Here is a 24,019-nt window from a genome sequence, read left to right as displayed (position 1 = left end):
CGCACATCCCCATCCCTGCATTATCACTGCTGCCCTCCTCTCCTGCGTTCCCATGCAGTGACAGGAATAAAGACATTAGTGTTCCTGTGGTGGTCCCCAGCTGTGCTCTGAGCCCTGGTGAGAAGTTGCTGTATCACTAAAAAGGCCTGACCTGTAGAGGAGGAAGCAATTTGGATCCCCTTGGTTGGGATTTCAAAACGCAAGGCCTGCAAGTGCTACTCCAAAATCCGCACCAAGTACTGCTGAATGAGTGGCCTGTCAAGTGGCTCCCTCCCAGACCTGGAAAGGACCTGGCACGTGCCAAGTATCAGATCTCCATGGCCTGATGGTGAGCTAGGAGCCCATGCTTTTACGTCTCCGTTATCTCTGTGGTTACTCAAGGGCTAAAGCTTCTAAGGGCTGAAAGATGTTAGGTACCCAACTCCCTCTGACTTTTGGTGGAATTTGGGCATTGGAGATTTAGGAGCTTGAAAACACCAGTCCAGCCATCCTTCACAACTGAAATGCCCAGGATGCCACAGAATAGCCCATTTTCCATGAACGCGTATCAAAGGAAAAGGAAGAATCTCTTCTCAGTTATCAAGAGGTGAAGAAAGAGGAAGAGTATTTTCTGCTCTCACATCAGGCTCGCTTCCCTACCTCCCAAGCCCTGGTCTTTCCAAAGAAATAACTCCAAAGTAAGTGAGCAGGGTGTTAACAGAATCTGTTCCATACTAAAGGAGAAGCTGTATGAGTTTTTCCTCTAGATCAGCAGCTCAGTAATGCAGGCCACAGGAGGAAACTTTTGCAGGTTTGGGAGCACCAATCTAGATCCAGGCCAAAAGCAGTGTCCTGGTTCTGTCAAAGTCTTACTTGCTATCAATTTTTTCCTATTCCAATTCAGAATTTAAAAAATATCAAATGCTGGAAAATATTCCCAAGCTATAAATATTCTTCCTCAAATCATTGGGGTTTAACTACGAACGTTTCCTTTGTATTATTTTGAAATGTTTCATTTCAAGCACTAAAGAATAACTTTACTACAAGTAACGTGAGTTTTTAAATACAAAGTCATTTAGAAAGGGAATTTGAAAATACAGAAACCAACTCTTTTGATAACTATTTCTAGAGGGGGGAAAAGAAGCAGAAAAAGTAATTTTAGCTTTTCGTTTGCTGTAGAAAAAAAGTCTCAGCTTTACGAAATTAATATTTTTCTGATGGAAAAACCAGCATTAAATTGACAAATTTCCCGGTCAGTGGTCTTTGTCTTCAGAAGCAGGCTGATGTGCATGGATCCTGCCACTAGTCCTTCTGAGGCTGTTGATGTTTGCAGCTGGACTCGTCACATTAGCGTCAAAGAAGGAATAATGTTTAGTATTGAAAATGCCCCAGATGGAACTTCAGTCCATTTAAAACAGGGGGGCTGAACACTGCGAAGGGTGTCTCTGGGATGTCACTGGTAGACCAGCTGCTTTTCTATGATTACTTTCAATGACATTATGTTTAAAAGTCTCATAGAAAAATAGAAGCACATGAAAGGAAATAAAAAAATAAGGACATTTGTATGATTTTTATAAATTAACAGCACAGCAAGAATTAAATAGAACACAGACAAAGGACATTTATACAGGCATGAACTATTACAGCTTGTTCTCCTCAAAGAGTATCTGTGCATAGACTGTCGTACTGGGAATGCCTTTGGCTTCCTGGATCGGCTTCATAAGTTCAAGTTCAGCATATGTTAAATTCTCCTCTGCGATTTTTGGCTAGGAAACAGAACCAAAAAATTAGAGTTATAATGTTGTTACCACTGAATGTAAAAGATGCCTTAAGTAGTCTGTAGAATGGGCTATATTTCTTCTTTCATACATGCTAATTCTACTATGCTGTTAATCAGTTTAGTCTGCACTAGAGTTAGTTCATAGAAGATGAAATGAAAATAATATTAAAAATAAGAAACGGGAAATAGTAGGATTTTCAGGTTCATTACCAGTTTCTCCTTGTTTCTCAAACACTGAACATTTTAATTTGACAATTCATTTGAAAGATGTGTGTTAGCAAAATGTTCAACCTCTTTAATCCTAAATTTCCCAATTTAATTTTAGTCATTGCAGATTTCACAATTTGAAGTATATATGCCAGATTTGCTTCCCAGTTGTAAACATTGGACGAGTTACATCTCTTATCACAGCCACTCAAAGTACCTCTCACTATGTTTCTTAACAGAACCAAAAAACATGTTAAAAATATGCAGAAGGCAGCAAAAATGGACAGAATTGAGTTACTGTCATTCCAATGGGATTTCACCACTTTTGCCATGTTATAGATGAGTTCAGAGTTTAGAACAACGGCCATACCACCAAAGCTGTCTGATGTATTACACTGGTTGAGTTTTAGACTTAAAGCTATGAAACTCAGCTAAGAGAGACGTTATCAAGCAGATTTACTGAACAAATTTCATGTGGGTGATGGAAGAGCTACCTACTGCTGTTGGGGACTTCAAGCTCAGCGTGGTGGCTTAGAGGAGGAAAATCTTGGTTTACATTCCTCTGTGTGTGTTGGGTCATCAGTTGGGAATGGGTTGTTCATATGAAATTCACCTCAGCAAATGTAGCAACAAACAAAAGAATTTCCTTTGAATTGTATGTGGTGTCCCAGTACTTGAAATGGATTTCATTTCATCTGTAGAAGATTGAAGTCTGTGCTCCCTGAAGAAGGTTGAAGTGCTAAGGCCCTGTACAAGTGGAGAACTGGAGAATTTGCTCTTTTATTTTCTTGGGCACTGTGTTCTACCTGAATATAACTGGTGTCCTCAAGTTTAAATCTAAAAAGGACAATTAAAACAAACCAAAAAACACTTCAGCCATGCAAATTTTTGCAGTCACAAGATTATACCTTATAGAAAAGGGTGCACCTCTGAGCCCAAGAAAAGCTTTGCCAGTTGTAAACTGAAAACTGACTCAAAGTTCATAAACCAAGATTTTCCACACAGTACTTAAATGTTATAATGAAGAAATTGATAAAATTTTCCAATGCCAAGAGTTTCCTATGTGTTTTATTTACTGTTTTTTGTTTGTTTCTGATTTAACATAAATGATTCCTGTTCCCTTGAAATGTGTTTGAATAATTATTATATTGCCTTCTGGCTAAAAAAATAAACATCCAATATCCTTTGAAATCAGTCCCTATGCTCCCCTGCTTCCTGTCTTTTGCACTGCTGTGGAATCCTCTCATTTTGCCTTGACAGTTGCTCACACTCTGCATTTCAGATTGTTTTCCTCTGGGTGGATCAGTTTACACTTTTCCAGCGTTAATTTAATCTTATTTCTTCTCTGCAGATCTGATCCTGAAATACTTTGTGCAGCTGCTGCTGCTGCAAGTGGTGTCATTGAAATCAGTTGGTCTGTACACGTGAGTAAAGGCCATTTGCAGGGCTAACTGCAGGACTGTCATCTTTGCATTTGATTATTCACATGGTCTTCCCTCCCTCCTTCCCCTTCTTGCATGGGCAGTCCTATTTGATCTCAGCTTCTGGTCACCATTCACTATCAAATGCTTCACTACTGACTACACAGATTTCCTGCTTTTGTTGAATTCTCTGGTGTAATGATGTAAAAGTACTTCCTGTGGATCCCAGCCTGATCTTGTATGTAACAGAAATAAAATCACTTATTTCTTTTCTTTGTCCATGTATCAGGACTGAACTAAACGACAATTTAGAAAGATATCTGTTCTATCCTGGCTTTAACTTAAAGAGTTAGAAAAAACTCTTAGTCAAGCACTCTGATACTTAATAAATTTTTATATTCCACTCTTCTTTCTAGCCTGAGAGTATTAGCATCAGTTTCTAGGCACTTAAGTTGGTTTTGCCTTTTTTGATATGTTAAAGATTTCTTTTGAGTTTTCAAAACTATATGTGCTATTCAGTAGGTTGTACAGAGGCTAAATACAGGAGCTAAGTTGAGGGTGGACATCACAATAGCACCAGTAAATGTTGAAGATTTTATTGTCAGTGTATGACAGCACACCTAGTTTCTGTTTTAAGGTATTGGGAGTTTTGCTGCCAACTTCAGTGGGTGTCACCTCAGACCCTAAGTGCGGAATAATGCGCTGCATGTAAAAAGCCTCCCAAAAATGAATCTGATAAAACTTTGCAAACATGCTGTTGGTCACTGCCAGAGCAAAACTCTGTATTTCCTAAGACTGACACACTGCATCTTTTGAAGTAGAAATATTTTCATTGTTCTGTAGAAATCAGTTGCTCAGGGCAAGCTAAATCTGTGCGTGCTTTCCCCTTTGCTGTTTAATTGTATTTCATGTTATGCTTCCATTTAGAAAATACCACATGTTCTAAAATAGCCAACCCAACGCCCAGCTCATGTAAATTTTAGAACTAAGATTTATGAAATCATATTGTCCAGGTGTTTTATTATATTATCTCAAAATTGCATTGTTTTCCACTGTAGATTATCTCTTTATTCTTACTTTATTCTATTATGTTTGGATATGAAAAATAACACTAGATTCCCGAAAACAGGTCATTGGGCAGTAGTGGCTGATGTGTTGCTTTCATACATTTTTATGATGTTCCTATAGTAAACATAATTTAATAAAGCCAAAACACACTAAATAAATAATTGCATCTAGAAAAGCAATAAAACCAAATAAAATTAGTACTTTCATAAGTGGAAAAGGTACTTCAATTACTGCTACAAGCAACAGCACACCATAAAATGTGTAGAATAATTTCCCTTATGCATATTTCTAGTATGTAATAATTTGATTGAAAATATGAGGAAACACACAGGAGGTTCAAAATTGTGAAGGGTATACAGTTTTCAGCAAAGGATGCGTAATAACAGTGCATGGAAGCCAACACTACTTTAAAGTACCTATGGTAGCCAGGTTTTTTTTTCCATATGCTCTTCTGTACTTCATTTATCAACCATATGTTTAATTTAATCTTGCTGGTTTGTTTGTCCAAAACCAATTTTTTTTTTTTTGAACAGGCAGGGAAAGAAAACTAATTCTACGATTTCATCTCTCGTTTGGATTGGATAGTGTTTTGGCAGTGTAAACCTGGAATCCTGCCACCACCTCCTTTTTGGAACAATAGCGTGACTTTAAGAACTGATCTTATAGGTGGGACTGATACTAGGGCAGAGGAGGAAGTGACAAGGAATGACTGGCTGTTCACCTCTCTTTTCATCCTGGCTCTTCACTTACGAGGTCATTGGGATTTCTATGGCTACAACAGCCTTTCCTGAAAAATAACATCATTGTTCTAAAATAACATTTAAATGATTTCTTCAAATAGAATTCTGTTCCAAAGTGACATTTCTAGATACAATCTTTATCTTGTATGTCTGTTTTCTCATCTTGGGATCACACACTTTGCAGAATATAAATTAGGAAGAGTCATTATGGTCCAGCATATCTTCTGGCAAATGCAAAATAATTCCTCTTCCAAATTTCTTCGAGTTTAATTTTAGTTTATTCCAGTCACAGAGCTTCCCATAGGCAACTATTCAAAAGAGTTCAGTTATAGGAACATTCTTCATAATAAACAATCTGCAAAGTCTATTATGTGAGTATTTAAAAGAAACTAAAGTATGTGTATACATAGTTTTGTTTTTATTGGGTTTTGCCAGTATATAAATGTGTTAGAAATTACTTAGATTGAGTTTTTAAGAAAATTACTCTGATTTTTATGTCGTAGTTACCAGTAATGTCAATTTTGCTCTTCCTAGGCTTAGCTGTTTTGTTTCTTGGCAGACTCAGGAATGTTTACTATGAGCACTGTCAGACTGAAAGTTCTTGAAGTTTTAACTAAGACCACTTTTATCCAAATTCATAATTAGGTATGAAGAAAACAAGCAAATAATAACCTCATAAATTTAACTTGTCTGGAAAAAAACCTGATGCCAACTTGCACTTACACATTGCTGCAATCTCACTGTTCTATGACCACACCAGTTATCACGAAGATGACAAAATGAATGTGAATTTCTAATTAAAAAAAAAACAACAAAAAATCCCAAACCATCAGCCTTGATTCTAGTTTACTATCAAAAATAAGCAGAAAAGGGCTTGCTTCTCAATTCACTTCCATTTTAGTGACTATTGCTGCAGACGTTTGCCTTGGAATTCAGTGTCTATATGATCGCATGTGATGGAGTTTTTGTTTGGGATATGATGCAGGATGATTTTAACGTGGGACCAGGGCAAGAAAATTATGTTTATAGACCAAATCTCTGAGTTTTCTGGATTTAATAGGCTTATGTCCCAAGTTCCAGTCACAGCTTCATAATATTTTTAGTAACTCAGATTTCCTGCAGCAACACTTGAAAATGAAACCCCACCCTCACTGGCATGCCCTGTGCTTGTGGGTGAATGGATTAGGTCAGCAAGGATAAAACCTTGCCAATTATGCATAGGCTTGCTGGGCTGATTGCCAGTACATGGCAAATTGCCACCTATGGACTGGCCACACTGTGCTGTTGGGTGCAGACTGCGGTGCCAGGGGGATGCTGCAGGAAATGCAAATGGAAAAGCTACAGAGTCCAGAGGTGGTGGTGAAGTTTCTTTGATCCAGTCTCTAGGAATTGCACTTCTCTTCAGGTTATTCCACAGCACAAAGCAAGCAGTGCCGTGAAGTAGCTCTTTCTTAGCAAGCACATGCTGAAACTACCATTTTTTCTCTCCTTTTCCCTTGCAAAGGCCAAACTCAGATCTTTGGCCTTTTCCCTTTCATATTTGAGAAACATCCTGTTTTGTATTCACACTTGGTAAAGAGCTCCAGAGGAAAAATGCGGATACTGTCCAGATGGCACAGCTCAGGAGCATCCTGTGTCACTGCCTGAGCACACTCAGTCAGAAAGTGTCTAGACAGGACTCTTCAGGCCAACTGGAGGGGCTTTGGCCACAGGGACAGATTGCTGCTTCCCTCTGCATGAATGCCCAGATGGGAGGAAACTGCATACTGAGTGCAGCCTAAGGAAAAGGGGCTAGCCCATCTTCTCCTCTGCATATCTCCTTTTCATAAGCATCTTTTTTTTGAAGCTGTGGGAGGGGATGGCGTATGGCTCACAGTTTGGCTATCAGTGGAGGGTCAGTTATGGAGGTGAAGGCAAGAGTGTGTTAAAGCGAAGATTCAGTATGTTTGGTGGACAGGCTGCAACTCCCTTCTCTGGGCCACTAGGACAGGGGCAGACAGCACATGCTAGCGGTGGGGTTAGGCAGGAATTTGCAAAGTTAACAGTGAGAAAACTCATTGTAGATTCAGAGAGAAAAAGATTAGCCTTTGACAGTCCTATTTTTTAATATACACTGGAAAACCACTCTCTCCAGGATGTGTGGTCTTTCTTCTGCAGAAATCAGTAGTGCTCCTCAGGGCCATAGATACAGTTTATGCTCAGATCCTATGAACTTCAGTGGGATGGCTCCCTCATCAAGGTAGCAACTTGAGAGTCAGAGAGAGATATTTTTTTTCTGTCTTTAGAGCTTCGGGTGTTTACCAATGTCAGTGTCTTGATCATAGGCAGAAATGGAGCTTCAAAAATTACTTCAGCAGACCTTCATGAAAAACTGAAGCTAGATCTGCAAGACGAGTTATCCCCTAGAAATGCAACTGCTGGCCAGTAAAAGCACTGAAATATCAAGGGAGCCACTGTCTTCTCAGTGCCAAGGCTGAGAAATATGACATTGGAAAATATGGGGAGTAGAAGTATGACTTTTAGTGTCACTATCAGTTAAAACGGACAGGTCCTTTCCACTAAGATGTCTGTTTTTTTTATTCCCTGGAGAAGAGAAGGCTGAGGGGAGACCTTATTACTACTTACAAATATCTGAAGGGTGGGTTGAAGGAGGATGGAGCCAGACTCTTTTCGGTGGTTCCCAGTGACAGGACGAGGGGCAATGGGTGCAAGTTGGAACATAGGAAGTTCCGTTCCAACACACGGAAACACTTCTTTACAGTTCAGGTGACAGAGCACTGGCACAGGCTGCCCAGGGAGGTTGTGGAGTCTCCTTCTCTGGAGATTTTCAAAACCCGCCTGGATGCAGTCCTGAGTAATGTGCTCTGGGCAATCCTGCTTTAGCAGGGGAGTTGGACTAGATGATCTCTAGAGGTCCCTTCCAACTCTGAAATTCTGTGATTCTGTGACTAAAAAATACTTCCCAGACTCCCCGGAAACAAAAGCTACAATTTGTGAAGCCTCTTTCAGCATTGCATCTAAATTTAGCTATTGAATCCCACAGAAGTTATGATAACAAAGTCAGGGATAAAGATCATTTACTAAGTCCCATTGAATGATTTTATTTTAAAGAGAATCCCACAAATGTAGGGCAGGTAGGGCCTCTAAGGGGTGTGCTAGTTCATCTGTCTTCATTAACAGAATTAAATACACCTCACAGAGGTTTTTCCAGCCTGTTTTAACAGCTTCGCTAATGCTTTATTCCTTTTACAGTTGCAGGGTTATTCCTAGATTCTAAACCGACATTGCTGAAAATCAGGCTGATTTCTTCTTATCCTTCAGAGAGGCCCAAGGAAGTAATTAAAGGTTTTCAGTTTTCTGGTGACACTTTTATTACTCCAAATGTGTCACCACACAAAAATCATCTGTTGTGGGATTTCGTAAATGCACGAGTCTCGGCACAATTCCAGCGAGAGATTTTATGTGTTTATACAAACTGGTTCTTCTTGGGGGTAAAGAGAGCAACCTGTAATCTGAATGGGAAAGGAGGCATAACTCAGCATTTTTGAATATGTTGTGTTCTGAGTGTCAGCCTGAATATATAAATTATATTTATGTTCCTATGGACATCTCACATCCTAAGGAGACTAAAAGGATTCTCCATCTCACTGAGAGAGAAATTATGTGGACTGGATGGAAATATTCAAGAATCACAGGGAGTCAAGGAAAAAAATGTTCACCATTTCTTTGTATATCATGTGTACGATGTTACTTGAAGTCTGTGGAGATCAATAATGCCTTAAGAAATTGGGAACTTAAATCATTACCCATTGTTACATATTGTGGAGGAAACAACTCTTCTAACAGAGGGTGGCATAGCTTTTAACTTAAAATCATCCAGGAGAAAGGAAGACATGATTTTTCCCAGATCCAGAATCCACAAATTACTGAACAGATATATTTCATTTCCTTTTTCTTTCTCAAGAAAAGGGCCAATGATACCTACAGGTTAAGACTAATGAGGAATCCTACTAGTTGTGCAAAAAACTGCCTAGCCTACCTTTCCTAGCTAGCTTGATGCATATGATATAAGACTGGTTTGAATGATGTAGTGCTTAATTGTAAGATGAGAAAGAAGATGGGGGAAAAAATCAACTCTGTCTATCATGTACAATCCAGCAATGTGTAAATTCCCCAGCAATCAAAAACCAAAAGCCGCTCTTTACATTTCACAGCTCTGACGTGGTAATTGGACTGCAGATAATTCACTCGCACATCTAGACCCCTTTCCCAAAAGGACTCCAGGATCACTGGTTCTGATATACAGTGGATCTGGTTGTTTTGTTGTACAATGGGAAATGCACTCCTGAAATCTAAAAAGGCAAAAAGATTTTTCAAGTGAAGGAAAGTTAAGTTTCTGGGCAGCTTTAGGAGCACCTGTCTTCATTGCTTGATTCAGGAGAGTACATTGATGTAGAACACTGGGCTAAATGTGTAATGCTGAAACTTGATTTTGCTGAGTATGTGCAGATGAGACCAAGTGACAGCCTTCTCAGTTCCACAGGTGTCAAACCTATGTCAAGTTCTTGTTCAAAACACCACCCTTCTGCTTTATGGACATGACAGGAGCAGGGAAGCTGTGGTGTCTGAAAAAGGCAGACGGGCAGGCAGAACAAGTGCAAAAGATTATATTTCGCTCAAAGTTAACAAAATGACTTCCAGAAATTCCCCACAGTCTTAGATAACCATATGCCCTTCCTGTTCTCAAGTAGCTTTCACATCATCATCAAAGGAAAATCTCAGCAATCATGTGGTGCTGGGCCACCAGTGATTCAATCCATGCTGAGATAAACAATGCTGTGTGAGCTGAAGGTAGAAGGATGCTTCTCTTAAATAGCTCAGTTATGGTCACTGAAAGCACTGTGCTTCAGAAGTCACACAGGACCAGTATGTATTCTGTGGTGGGGAACAAGATACGCCAGATACATTCCAGTAAAGAGGTTATTCAAGAGGTTAGTCAGTGTAGGAATAGCAGAAGCCAAGTCTTATGTGCTGTGTGCACACGTACAATGTGTTTGAAGAACTAAGCCCAAGGGAATCATTTGTAATACAGGATATATTTACCTGATTTCAAAGTGGGATGATTATATGAGTTAGCAGAGGCCACATCAGTCAGTGGCAGAATCAGGAAGGTTCCCTATAGCATGTCTTATCTGTGCGGGCATTGTTACCCATAAAATTAAGCGTGAAAATGATGAAGTCAACAAAAATTTTGCATAAGTAAAGATTGCAGGATTTTGTCAAACCTGAAGTCTCACATCCTTTCATTGGCTCCAGAGAATCACACAGAAGCTCCTAAACTTGGTGGTGCAAACCTTCGTGAAGACACTGAAACCTGTTCATTTAGATGATGTTCCATAACTGACACTCATGGGCTATGACAACTAATCTCTAGGAGGCAATGAATGGCTTACCAGAAAATTTGGTTGAAGAAGTATAAGATTTATCTCTACCAACTGGAAGGGCTAAGTACTTAAGGCTATTGCAGAACAGTCCTTTGAGAGCAGAATTTGTGGGCCCCTAGAATTTTCTTCTTCTTAATGACTCTCTGTGCGTCTTGCATGCTATAAAAACCATCCCTTTTTGCATCTCAGCATCTCTATTTCCTTTGATCTGTACACATTTCTCATTGATGCTAATAGAGAATGACACGGATGGGGAATATTTTTGCAACAAGGGGAGCATAGAATTGTTATTCTGGCTAAAGCAAAAGCAATATGACTTAAGCAGAGTTTTTAAAAGGCTTTACTCAAGGCTGTGCAATTGAACATGATATTAGGCTTTCTCTCTCTTTTTTTTTTTTTAATTTTCATTGAGATTATGTCCATATTTTATCCAGGTTATTGTATTCTTGTAAAATTATACTGCAACCCACTCTAGCACGTTAACAAAAGAAATTCTCTAGCTTATTATAAACATCTTTCAAGAAACCAGAAGCACATGTCCTCTGGAAATAATTTTCCTGGTATTTAGATTATTACAAAAAATTTCCCAAAACACTGGAATCATTTTGTAATGTTCCCTTATACTCTAGCTTGTTTCCTTAGGTTTTCTACAATATTCTCCTGGTGCCCCAGTGTCGTACCTTCCTTGGGTTCCACAGGGAAACTGCAGAAGTAGTCCAGGAACTCAGCAATTGGAGTCTGTCTCTGCAGCGGTGATTACCTAGTAACTATGTGCCATCAATGAAAAAAGACCTAGTGCAGACACAGGCTGTGCAATAATTACAGTTGGAAAGAAAAAGGTCTTTTATCCTGCAGAGATTTGGCAGGACGATGATAGTATTTTTTTGCCCCAAAGCAGACTGAAAATTTAACATCTGAGAAATTTTTGAGAATTAAAAAAATGGGGAGGCAAGTATGCTGACAATCAATAAAATGTTTCATTTAGATGAATTTGATACATCTTTTTCTCTGTAATTATTACCATTTTGTATCTTTGTTGAAACTTATTTTACTTCAATTAGTTTAAGTTCCTCACTGACAAATAATTTAAAAGCAGAAAAAAAAAATTTTTTTTCTTTTTTCTAAGAATACTAAAACATAGGGGTTTAACCAACTGTGTTGTAAAGGGAGGCAAGTGGAACAGAATGGGAAACAGCTGTGGGGAGCATCCTGCTCAGCCTCTGAATGTGCCTTATAGACCGACATGGGTTTAATCTACTTTGCCCTTTAAAGTATTGCTAGGTGAGTTTCATTCTTGAAAATCCTTTCGATAATATTTTTTTGATTACTTTTTGACTTAGAATTGACTCTTGTCCATAGATCATGTGTTTTCTGCAGGCTGCGATGTCTCTCCAGGTCCACCCTGAGGTGAAATATGAAAGGGAAAAGAGCAGAGCCAGACTCTAGTCCAACAGCAAGGCATTAAAACCGAGTCTGCTGGCTGCATGCAGGGTGCAGATCCTCAGTCACGCTAGGGAAAACAAAGCTGATTTCATTGTTTGAAAAAGCTTTATTCCTGCTCACCTCCAAAGAGTCTGAACCTTGACCGGGGTTGCGTAGCAGGAAGGGAAGAGCAAACAGCTATTTGTGGCCCATATCTTTGGATTTATTCCAGAAAGAAAAAGCATCTGGAAACAGATCTACTTCAAGTTCAGCATGCGCTGATGTGCTTTATTGACCTGCAGGAAGGGTCTGAGTGCTTTAACTGATGAAAGCTTTTCCTAGGAGGGCTGAAGCCTAACTGATTTCTGATGGACCCACATGCCTGGGCGCAGTGATTAATGCAGTGTGTGTGCAGCAAAGGGTGGCTGTCATCCCCTGATGCTGATGCTAACCCTCATCTGAAAGTGAAGCCATCACAGAGGCGTTTGGGTTATTCACACGGCCTAAATTTAGGCACCCACCTTCACCTAGGTTAGGGAGTTAGTCAGTCTGGGCTCTCTCTATTGCCGGAGAAGGCAGAAAGGATCCCCAAAAGGCAATTCAGATCATCGAGTCTGAATTAGTAGGAGCATGAGGCTCCTACTCTAACTCATCTCTCTTTCTATTGACTATACAGGGAGTCTAGCAGACCACCGTCTTTATACAGGCAGCTGAAGATAGTTGGTATAAAACTCTATGATCCCTGGATGTCTTGTCCAGGTACTGCTTTGTAACTAAAGCAGGGAAACATGTCTCCATCTCTTTGATTTGTCTGGCATATATCTGCAGGGTGTTTTTTTCAAACAGAAACTCACATCCAAGAGAAACTATCATATGAGTTGTTGGTTTTTTCCTTAATATCAGCTGTATACACACATTTTATTCCTGCAACTTCAGTTATTCCTGACTTACACCACTGTAAGGCAGAATCAGGCCCCCCCATTTGTGACTTGAAAAGTCTCAAGAGCAGTGTGACCAGTACAGTTGTGATTCTGTCAGTAACTGGTATTTTTTCTAAGGCAACAGCTGCCAGAAGCATGTGAGAATCAATAGCAGGTTTCATTTAAGAACAGGCTAAATTTGTAGACACTAGGACTGCTAGAAAGCTGGAAAACATAATCCAGTGTAACCTAATGCTAAAAATGAAGAGCCAAGACAATTCATCACTTGAAAAAGTATTACTTATAAAAAAAATTTCTACTTATATGATTTTTAAGCCAATTTATAGTTTCTGAACCTAGAGTTCTGGCATTACAGCAATTGTATTGAAAGAGAAGAATATGGAGAAAATAATGTCATAGAAAATTACTTACCAGCATCAATTTTCTTTGAGGTTTCAAGAGCTTGGGCTTAGGAAAAGTATTGGCTATTGGAGCTACGGAAATAAATATTCAGGGATCATTTCACATTATCATCATTCACTGTCATTTTTAGTATACACATTATCAACTTTTAACTTACAGATTAATAGCAGATTAGGAGCAAATACATATACTTATACCAGAGTTTAACTGTATTTCAGGTAACATATTTCATAATAAAGCATAGGCCTTATGAATTACAAAAATTCGTAAGATTACAGAATCTGATATGGAAAACATGCTGTTTGTGTGCAGAAGCCAGAGCAAATACACCTCTTGAGAACTGATCACTTCTGATCTAACCCACAGTGAACCTTCAGGTCCTTTCCCTCCTCTCTCCCAGTGGCTCACCACTGACAGTAGTGCTCAGAAAGTACACCCACGTGTTTGTGTGATTGACCCTGCACAGAAGAAATCACAAATCCTCTTTGAAAGTGAGGTTGCCCAAGACATTGATCTTTATATGCTCATCTTGCTTGACTTCTCAAGTGCACCAGCAATTTTAAGAGTGTGATGTGCTGGCTTCCCTCAGTCTGTCCCCAACATGAAATTTCATCCTGCCTTACTTAAATATTCTCTTTGAACAAGGTGAATATTTCTACCATGGTTCCTGTCTCTCCTCTGATTACTGGGCACTGAGACCTCTTGCTTGGACTGGGTGACTAGCTTTTCAATAGCTACAGCTGCAGGGAGCTGAGAGCCCTGGTCCCAGCAACAGGCGTGGGCCGTTTCTTCTCCCACTGATGGGAGCGAGCGCAGGTCACGCCACAGGCACAGTCAGTGACAGAGTCCTGATATCCCACATTCTGCTGTTCCTCCACAGTTGTACTCAGGATTTGGAATCCCTCTGCACCCCTGTTTTCATACCTTTTGCTGGGATGGCTGGTGGCTGCTCCACTTTCTCTTTCTCTTTCTTTTTCTTTACCTTCTTGGGCTGTAGAGGGGACATGCTTGTCACACTGGTAACTGTCTCGCCTGAACTGCAAAGAGACCCATATGTGAAGAAAAGTGAAGGCAACAGAGGGAAAGACAGTTTGTCCCAGTGAGTTCATGCAAACATATCACCTTCCACTTGTGAGAGTCCCTGCTCAAAAACTTGTATTTTGACCTGGGGATATACTGAAAAACCTCTCACAGGGGCTGGAAATGCTTTTTCAGCCATACAGCCTGGCTGAGAAACTCAGGAGTATGATCTGTCCTGGCACAGAAAATGCAAAGTGTCAGGTTTAAACAAGACTCTTTTCATAGCACCTATTCCTTAAAAACATGTAGGACCACAGTGCTGCACCCCGGATGAGCTTGTACGCTTCTGTCCTCGGAAACCGGAGGCACAGACAGCTGAGGTGACTTCCATAAGCTCACACGGGAAGCATATGGCAAAGCAAAATCTTCTATGTGATTTCTAGGCTAAGCCTGGCTGAGGGGTGAGCAGGCCAGGAGGGCATGCAGCATGTCTTCAGGCAGCTCACAAGCCCACATTTGAAAAAGCCAGCTTTTTAAAAGAGGCCGGTGTGCTTAGTGCATATAAGTTGGAGAAACTGTGCCCCAGTCTCTAAACTCGGGCATTCTCCAGTACATCATCCGTCCTGAAAAAGCAGTAGTTGGTATGAGGGAAGAGTACAAGCTATATTGGAAACAGACTCCTGTCCAAGAGAGCTTCTGTGTTTGGACTATTACAGTTTAACACCCTCTAAGTCTGGGGGTTTTATCCTTAGCATCTCCCAAAGTCTGAGGTGGTATATCCTGCTTTGAATATTTAGGGCTTGGATACCGCAGTCAGGTTGCAGTGATCGTTATCATGTGTCAGCTGAGCTGTGGTAACTGACTATGCAGGGGCTCCTAGCTTGCGACTAACATGAAATAGAATTGTATTGTCTTAACCAGTAATGAAAGAAATCTTAACTTACAGCTGGGGTGGGGGGAGAGTGTATAGCAGTTAGTTATGATGACTATGGTGGTGGAGGTGACTTGGTAAGCAGTTGTTGCTCAGATGCATCTGACCATGGGCTCACTCTGGGAAAGATCGACGCAGTATGGTTGTGGGGACCTTTCTGTTCTGTGCTGGTGAGTTACACAATGCAATGGGATCCAGCCAGGGTCTCCATAGTCAAATGACAACACGGATTTCACTGAATTTTAAATAATTTGTCCCAAGTTGCTGCTCCTCTCCAGGTTCTTTTGCATAATGAAACGTTCTCTTTATATTAATAGCATAAAATATTCAAAAGGGGCCAAAGTCTTAATGAAAGTTAAGATTTCAGCTATTGCCCACACAAGAATAACAAAATAACAGACATAATCATTTCATACAGCTGTAAATCCAAATGAATATCACTACCATTGGTAAAATCACTCTGGATTTACACGCGTAGATTACAAGAAGCCTCTGGTTTGATGATTTTCCTGACTTCTGTTCCACCTACTCAGTCCAAAACATAGGTTTGCTGCCAAACTTTTTTTTAAGTGTTTAAAAGGTAAAATATTTTCATGATTTATAAATAAATCACATCAGTTATGTAAACTGAGGGTTGCATTAAAATAATTTCAAAGTCTGCCTGCACTATTGTGAACCTATCCCACAACAACCATTTGTTTCTATATTAAAATCAAAACATGAAATGGTTTAAAACCAGCAGGAAATGAAACTGTCCTTCCTGGCTCCATTGCCCAAACACAGCAAACTGTAAAGCACAAAGAACACCAAAAAGGGTACGAGAGTGATTTTGTTAAAGTTTTTGGGTTTAATAATCCAAGGTCATTAAGGCAGATGTGTAGCTTAAAGATACTATTATTCTGATATAGCTACTTTAAGCACAATATATGAAAAGGCTTAGTGTCAATTCATCGCAATAGTTATTATTCCTGCTTTGCCACTGAAAAAGTGAAGCTACAGAGAAATGTATTTATGGCTTACACTTCTCATTTAAATGCCAGGGCCATACAGGGTTAACTAATTCTGGGAGATACAACAACTGTACTTGCTGTCTTATAACTGAGCTCCTCAAACCAAACAAGGCGGCTCAGAAAAGACTCCTTGGCTCCGAAACACTGCCTCTTTGTGAGCTTGTCTTGTTCTATGTCTAAAGAAAAGTTAGTTTTTTATCTCCGGCTCCTCCTCCAGCCTCCTGGCTTCTATTTCAACAGTGTCACATTGTGCATTTCTTGAAGGATCTAATGAGTTTTTAGAGAGCAAGAAAAATACAGCAGTTTGGGGGGAAAAACCTGTGGAAGGTGTCTAACAATCATGGCACCAGGAGAGCAATTTCAGTGGAGATCATGGCTGTCCCAAGAGCTGGCAAACTGCTACAATTTTAACTTTACTATCCTTATTACAGTCAAGGATGTGGGACTTTTTCTGTTGTCATCTAAGTAAGCTATTTCTTCTTGTCAAGGATGACAGAAAATTCACTTGAGTGAACTGGGAGCTGCTTTGATATTTTCCAGATAGGGGAGCTGTGCGAAAAGGTGCCAGGCATGGACTGGGTACTTGGTTCTGGTTCAGTCTGACAGAATTTGCTCCTACGATGTTAGATTGGCACTGTGGAACCAAGGGGTCGAGATGGATAGGTTTCTGAGGTAAACACTTTTTTCACCTCAAATTATTTGTCTGCAGAAGAGCAGTCACTGAAGGACTGGAGAGTTCAGGCCAAAACAAATATACAAAACACGAAAAAAAAAAAATCTTATTTTCAAAGCTCACCTCCTGTGGGCTTCTGGATCTGAAAACTGACAAAATGATCTAATAACAAGGAAGATAATAAGAAGGAGGATATTTAAAGAAAAGAAAACCCCAGAAAATGGAATTAGGTGGTTTGGAAAACCCAAAATAACTGTTCTTTTTATTTAGGTATTTATTTTTAAAATGTGGGAAAGAAATGGTTTTTGGTTAACTCATTTTTTTTTCCTTAATTTGTTCTTGGTCAAGTAGCAAACCAAAACCCAAACATTTGCTTTGTTCTACTCAGGAAATCTGGATTTAATTTGCTTTTCTACCACGGCCATTTTGTGAGACCTGGGGCAAATCACTTAGCCCTTTGTGCTTCAGATTCCAATTAAGTAAAAACACCATTATGATGTCAAGACATGAAATATTTTAAGATGCTTAGGTATTACTGCAGTGGGAATACAGACATTTCTTAGACAACGGACTATTAATGTAATTTTGAAACTAGATTCTGCTCTGAGTTTGAAATATCACTATGGGAGTTGGAGCTAAGTCTCTCTAATCAAGGCTGAATTTTGCACAGCATAGTCATTTTGACTGGCAGGAATCTCATGCAAATTAGTTCATCAGTTTGGCCTAATGGATATTTAGACACTGGTTTTGGGTCTAAATGTGCTGAATTAAGTTACAAGACAAAAAATGCACAGGTGAAGAGAAATGAGTTCAAAGGAATTAATGGTTAGTGTTTTGAGCAGAGGGTGGAAAATAAATGGTACCAAGAGTGAAACATAACAAAAATTATCATACTGGTAACACTTTCCTAGCTATTTAATTTTAAAGCCCTGAAGCCAATGCACTTTAGACATGCATTTGTGGGTTCGGGGCTATCATTAGCATATCTGGTCCCACTGAAATACATTAAACCATATTTTCATTCATATAGCGTCATGCTTTTTTTTTTTTTCCTTCTGGAGACTCCATTTTACAGTGAAGAAATCATATTGGCTTGTTTTCACCCTGCTATTCAGCCAACTAAGTTTAGTGTTTGCAGTGGTATCACTACCACATCATCTATTCCCAGAAAGGCAGATTCTGTAATACAAGTTTTTTTGTCTGACTGCAATGCTCCATTTTTTCAGTCATCTTTTCAATCAGGTCTCATTTTTCTCCTCTTCTTGTGTTCTCTACCAATCTACTTTGATTTCCTCCCCCTTCCCCTTCTTTACTTGTTTTTGTAATTCCAACTTTGTCCCGGCAGCTAATAAAGAAGGGGAAAGAGAAAACATCCAGGGAAAAATGAAAACTGCTGAGCTGTCTTTGTAAATTTTTGGTGTGGTGCAATGGCTGGTCAGGGTCACAGAACAAAGATCTTCCCATGAATAACATGAAAGTTTCAGTTTGTACTGGCCTCTCCTGAACTCTCTGTTACTTTGTTGTGACTTCGCTTACATCCGAGTGTCGGTTAAATTGAATACAGCGATAATCCCATGAGAATGCACTGAAAATTACACTATTGGAGGATCTAGGGTGTGCTATACTTGGTATTGAATCTCATAGTATTTAAAATGATACTATGAGAAATAGTATCTGTGATACCAAGCGATACTGGGTTTAAACTACAAGGCTAGAAACACATGTTTTATGTCACTGAAAACTGGGCAACAGCTGTTCTGTGTTGTTACGAGGCATCCCTCTTTAATCTTTTTTGTTTGTGAAACACTTCTGTCATCTTTTTTTTTACTGCAGTTCCAGCACAATTTATATCTCAGGAAAAATGTACAATGGAAATCAGTTTTATAGCACCACACAGTCAAAAACTTTTGGCAGTTGGTGGTATTTAAAGGGACAGTGATTAATGACTGCAGCAGAAGTAAAATTTTTCCCATCACTTGCAGTCTTCAGCTGGGAATAGACTGTAGGCCTTGAAAATCTGCTTTTGAGCCTGACTCCCTGTTCCTGGGTGAGGGAATCACTGGGTAACATTGGGGTTTGTTCGATGTACATGGATGGTTTAGTCATTACCATCTGGGGAGGTGTTGGGAAACCCTAGAAAGCCACACAGGATGAGAGCAGGCTTCTCCAGAAAGCAATTCAGAGCCTCAAGGAGAGGCTTGTCACTGAAGCACCTGCAGGACCTACAGCTAGATAGCCCAGGTAGATCCCTCTTATCATGCACAGCAGATGTTGGCTTGCAGGCACGTTCATGAGACCCGGGACTCTTTATCCTGCTGTAGGCATTTTGGAAAACATTACTCATCTTCTTCAGCATACATAGCAAAACAAAACCAGAACTGGTACCTTGGGTTATAGTAAAGAGAATTGTAATTTCCTACCTGTTCTGGGGGCATTTCACCAGGTAATGCTTCACTGTTAAAGAAGAAAAAAAAAAAAAAAAGAAAGGAAATGTGGCTTCACACCAACACAATTTATGAGTTACAAATGGGCACTGCAGTTAGACCTGTGTTGCTGAGACTGTGGAGCTGCCAGGTTGTTACAGTGGGAGAGCTGCTAATCGTCACCATACATTATATTGTGTATTAAAGTGTATTCTGACTCAAAGACATAGCTAGGCTTGGGAGAGGGGAATGTCTCAAACAACATCAAAAATCTACTGTGGAAGTGCTGGGCAACACACATTCCAGTGGTCAGCCCAGCCAAAAGACAGCTTGCTAAGGAAAAGTACAGCAGGCCAGTAATTTTACTTTGAAGACTTTTATTTCCCTTGTGGTGCCTCTATTTCCAGAAGCCTGAAATAAACCATTCACCCACAGGAGCCACTGCTATTCCTAATGTAAGCTAGACTGCGGGCTCGGGCATAAAGGGATTGCCTCCTGGGATCAGATCAGAGGTCCAGTCCGGCCACTATCCCATCTCTGACAGCTGTGTGAGTGAGCTGTATAAATCCTTCTGCTTCATATTGCTTTGAATCAGTAGTCCTGAGCAAAGGCAGCTCTCCTCCCCGCAGCCTTTTAGGAGCCAGGGTTATTAAGATGCTCTTTTGTGGCTTAGTGGCTTCTGGGCTCTGCCCAAGCTGTGCCACGTGCTGAGAGTGGAGACATGCAGGCAGGAGGAGAGGCTCTGGCTCTTCTGGTCGACCTTCTGCCAACTTATTTCTCAGACAGGAAAGAGGGTGCATCCCTGGGCCATGATGGGAAGTTGAATACGACATAAACACCCCTCTTCCCTTCATGTTCTGCCTTCTTTAAAAGGCTACAAATACCAGACAACAGTGCACTTACGTGATTATACCCCACTCTACAGGAAAGTTTTCATATTTGTTCTTACCTAAATTCTCCCATTCTAAGGATGCTGCAGAGCCCCTAAGGGGTGCATTTTAGTCCTAAGGAAAGGGGAGCTGAGAGCACTGGGAACTGGGGCTGACGCAGGGGCCATGTCTAAGCCAGCCAAGGCACTGCTTCCACCTATCTGTCCGGCCTTTTGTAGATGTCCAGGTGAGCAGTAGGCCTGACCCTCTGGCAGCAAGGGGATGCTCATGTACCCTGTTGACATGCTTTTCAGCATCTCTAGGTATGTAGTGTTTTGGTTTGCCCTACAGTGAATACTCCAAGCCTTTGAACCAGGGATTGGGAAGAGCAACCACTCCTATAACAAATGGGGACAGGCTTCTACCAAAACCACAGAGGGGCTGCCGGCTGCAGCCATTGCTGCTCCCCACAGCATCCCATAGCTGCTTCCCACAGCATCCCATAGCTGCCCAGTGCTATGGGCCAGCCCCAGCTGCAGTGCCAGTCCAATCAAACCGAGGGAGCTCCTTCGGTGAGGAACTGGGTTCAGTATTACCCTTCTCATGGGAGAGCCCTGAGGTGAGCCAGGATCTGCTCAGATTTCACAGACAGACGCTCCAGAGGGATCATCTCCAGCTTTGCCTACTGCAAATCCCAACCTTTAGTTCAGGTATGAGTTGCTCTTTGTCACAGGCTGGGCTGTTCTTTTTGAGGGCTGGGCAGAGTCTTCCTTCCCTCTTCTCCCCGTGCTTACTTGGGTGGCCGCCTCAGCTCCCTGGGGGGGGCGGGGCGGGGCGGGGCAGGTTAAGTTAAATTAAACTATCCTCCTTGTGGTATTAGGGCTGAGGAACTGGGGGAGGCAGCTGGAGTGGTGGGAGGTTGGAGGGAGCTGTTGGTGTCCCTGTGACAGGGGTGGGGTGGCTGGAGAGGGTCAGGGAGAAGCCCGGATGGAAATCTGCCCAGCACGGTGAGCTAAGGGGATAGTTTTGGCTGTCCTGGGCCCCTGACTTGATCTCAAGGGGAAGAACAGAGCCGGGCTTCTCTTGAAGGACCTCTGAGGAAGATTATGCTGCAACCACCTCACTGAAGGTGGAAGAAGGCTGTGCCTGGACCCGCCTGGAGGTTTGGGGTGATGCAGAGGGAGGATTGCTTTGCTGTTCATCTTTCCTCCCTTCCTCAAGGAAGGACGGGCCTCATGATTTCACTGCAGGCTGTTTTCACGTGAATACTAGGATCTGCCTTGTCAAGCCCAGGACGGAGAGACCGAATGCTGAGGATGGAGAGGAGGTAAGATAACTCTTTTTGAGGAGAGATGCCTTATCCTAACAGTCTGAATGAGAGAGCGCTGCTGATGGCTGACAGGGTGGGAATCTCGTGGTCAGACCCTAACCCCTGGAAGGTGTCTCCGGAGGGTGTAGAAGAGTGTTGAGTGAGGAGGGGGCTGTTTGTGCCCCGTGCCCATGTGGCTAAGTAGAGAACGCCTGTCACAGGGAACTGCTGCTCCCTGGGGCAGAGCTTCAGGGCTGAGCTTGCTGATGTGGCCCAGTGGCCTTGTGGAGAAGAAGCAATGTGAGGCTGGTGGTGGCTACGTCTGACACTGATGCTTCTTCCACCACTGCTTCAGAAATTAATTCCCTGATGTTTTACCGAATGCTGAGCCAGTTATTGCGGCTCTGGAAAATACTCTGATCGAGTGGACCTAGCTGAAAGGCTTGCCTGAAAATCTTATCTGTTGTATACTGGGTGCCTGTCTGCTAAGCTTGATTCTGTTATATTTCCATTGAATCCATAAGTTTAATGCTGCCAGTGTTTACTGGATAATGCTCAAAATCTAAAGAAAAACTTGGTGAAGCCTGCAATTATTCAGATAGTAAGGTAGTGAAGAAAGGATTTAGCAGCTCAGAAGAAATTACTCTTTTTTTTTGTTGTATATACTTATTGTGTATTATTCCTATATTTAACTGGTGTTGGTTCAGTGTAAAGAGACCTTTTGCCCAAGCTGCTTGTATGCTTACACCAGCGTAAATCACCAAAACCAGAAGCAAAATCTAGCCCAATGTCTGCTAAAGAAAAAACGGGATACATCAGTGTGTGTAGTGCTTGTGGCTTCAGGGTGACTCACCATGACCAACATACTTAAGTGTGGGTACTTCCTTGGCACAAAACCTTTGTCATCACTTAACAGGGTAGGAAGAATAACATTGATCTTGCTCCTTCCTCTTGGCAAGCAGAGTTGCTGGGCCCAGTTAGAATCAGAGTTAGACTACTGAGCACACTACCAGGAATAGGGAGCCACAGCATGAAATGTGTTTGCGGTCAGGCAAGGGCTTCTGTATACATCTATTTTTGGTTTACATGTCTTCTCCCTTGTGTATCTGAGTCACTCATTCCTTCGTGGTATGTGTACAGTGCTGAAGAGGCAGCAAAGTCACGATTGTCTCCTGTCATTAACAGGACAAATCACTAAGCAAATGCTTTTTGAAAGCTTCTGCTTAGAGATGATTCTTTCTGTCTCCTCTAACATGGAGGCTGCTAAGCATGCTGGTATCTCATCCTTACAGCTTGTGTGAGGTCTCCAAATAAACCACTCTTAAACCAAAATGAAAGTAGAGCCCGTGCTGGTATTCCACAGATCTAAAATAGCACTTTTGATTACAATAGGGCTGCTTTCATTCAGATGTAGTCTCTTTGAGAAACCCGCTCCGAGGAACAGAAGAATGAAACTGTAATCCTTGATCTTGAAAGATTAGTGTGAAAAGGCAGATCTGAATGATGAAATGATGCTTTTGTTTCAAAGAACACTACAAATGAGAGAGTGCTAATAACAACCCCCATATTCCCAAGAATATTGACAGCTAGTCAGGAAGGGAGAAGAAAACAGAACAGAGTAAGGCTGCTTTGAAACCCCTCTAAACATCTGCAGAAATGGTACTTATGAAAAACATTAGCTAGATCTGATCAGAATGCAATTTAATGCTAGAGCACTTGATCTTCTTTGAAAGAAGTTCCAATAACCTTCAATTTATGTTCATGCAAAGCAAAGTTCTGTCTCCCCCCTCTCCCTCTTTGGCAAGGGCCTTGCAAAATGACATTTCACTCACCTGTGGATCTCCTCTTGTTCAGAAGTGACTGACAGAGAATGACAAGTGTAAAAAGGAGGACGCTGATGATTCCTATTGAACACACAAACACTGCATACACATACAGATCTGAAAGCCAAGCATAGATAATGGTCAGTGTTGCAGCTGCATGCTTCATGCTTACAGGATAGAAACAAGATGCATCTACAAGATCTAAATAGACCCTAGTCCAAAAGATTTAGGGTAATCGTTCAGAAGTACTTTAACCCTCTTGAAAATTTCATGTAGTATCCTGCTCAGTTTAAAATTTGGTTTAAGTCTCCATAAATGCAAATAGGTATAACTACACCTAAGAAGGGGCTTACTTTCAGGAGCGAGGAAAGGGCTGGTTTGGTTTTTTTTCTTTTCTTTCCTTTTTTTTTTTGGTGGGGCAAGTGGAGGAATAAAAAAAAGTACTTCAGTTGGATTATTTCCCAGTTCAAACAGCTGTACTTTTTTTATTTAAAAAAAAAAAAAAAGCCACACAAAGACAACAACAAATAAAATCACCAAGAAAAGTAGGGGGGCTG

The 24,019-nt window shown here is 41.0% G+C and overlaps 1 protein-coding gene across 1 annotated transcript in view; it reads right to left on the bottom strand.

Annotated features, from left to right (window-relative positions):
• Positions 1 to 1,534: 1,534 nt before the first annotated feature.
• The window catches only part of VSTM4 (V-set and transmembrane domain containing 4), a 54,197-nt gene continuing 31,712 nt past the window's right edge, over positions 1,535 to 24,019 (bottom strand). The window contains exons 5-9 of the mRNA XM_009888815.1: positions 23,472 to 23,579; positions 19,459 to 19,492; positions 14,329 to 14,441; positions 13,414 to 13,475; positions 1,535 to 1,745 (exon numbers count right to left, since the gene is read on the bottom strand). Of these exons, the coding sequence (XP_009887117.1) occupies positions 1,620 to 1,745; positions 13,414 to 13,475; positions 14,329 to 14,441; positions 19,459 to 19,492; positions 23,472 to 23,579 (443 nt within the window). The 3' untranslated portion in view covers positions 1,535 to 1,619. The remainder of the gene's footprint in view (positions 1,746 to 13,413; positions 13,476 to 14,328; positions 14,442 to 19,458; positions 19,493 to 23,471; positions 23,580 to 24,019) is intronic.

Source organism: Charadrius vociferus, unplaced genomic scaffold, assembly GCF_000708025.1.
Source record: "Charadrius vociferus isolate BGI_N301 unplaced genomic scaffold, ASM70802v2 scaffold436, whole genome shotgun sequence".
NCBI lineage: Eukaryota > Metazoa > Chordata > Aves > Charadriiformes > Charadriidae > Charadrius > Charadrius vociferus.
This window is presented reverse-complemented; position numbering and strand designations above follow the sequence as displayed.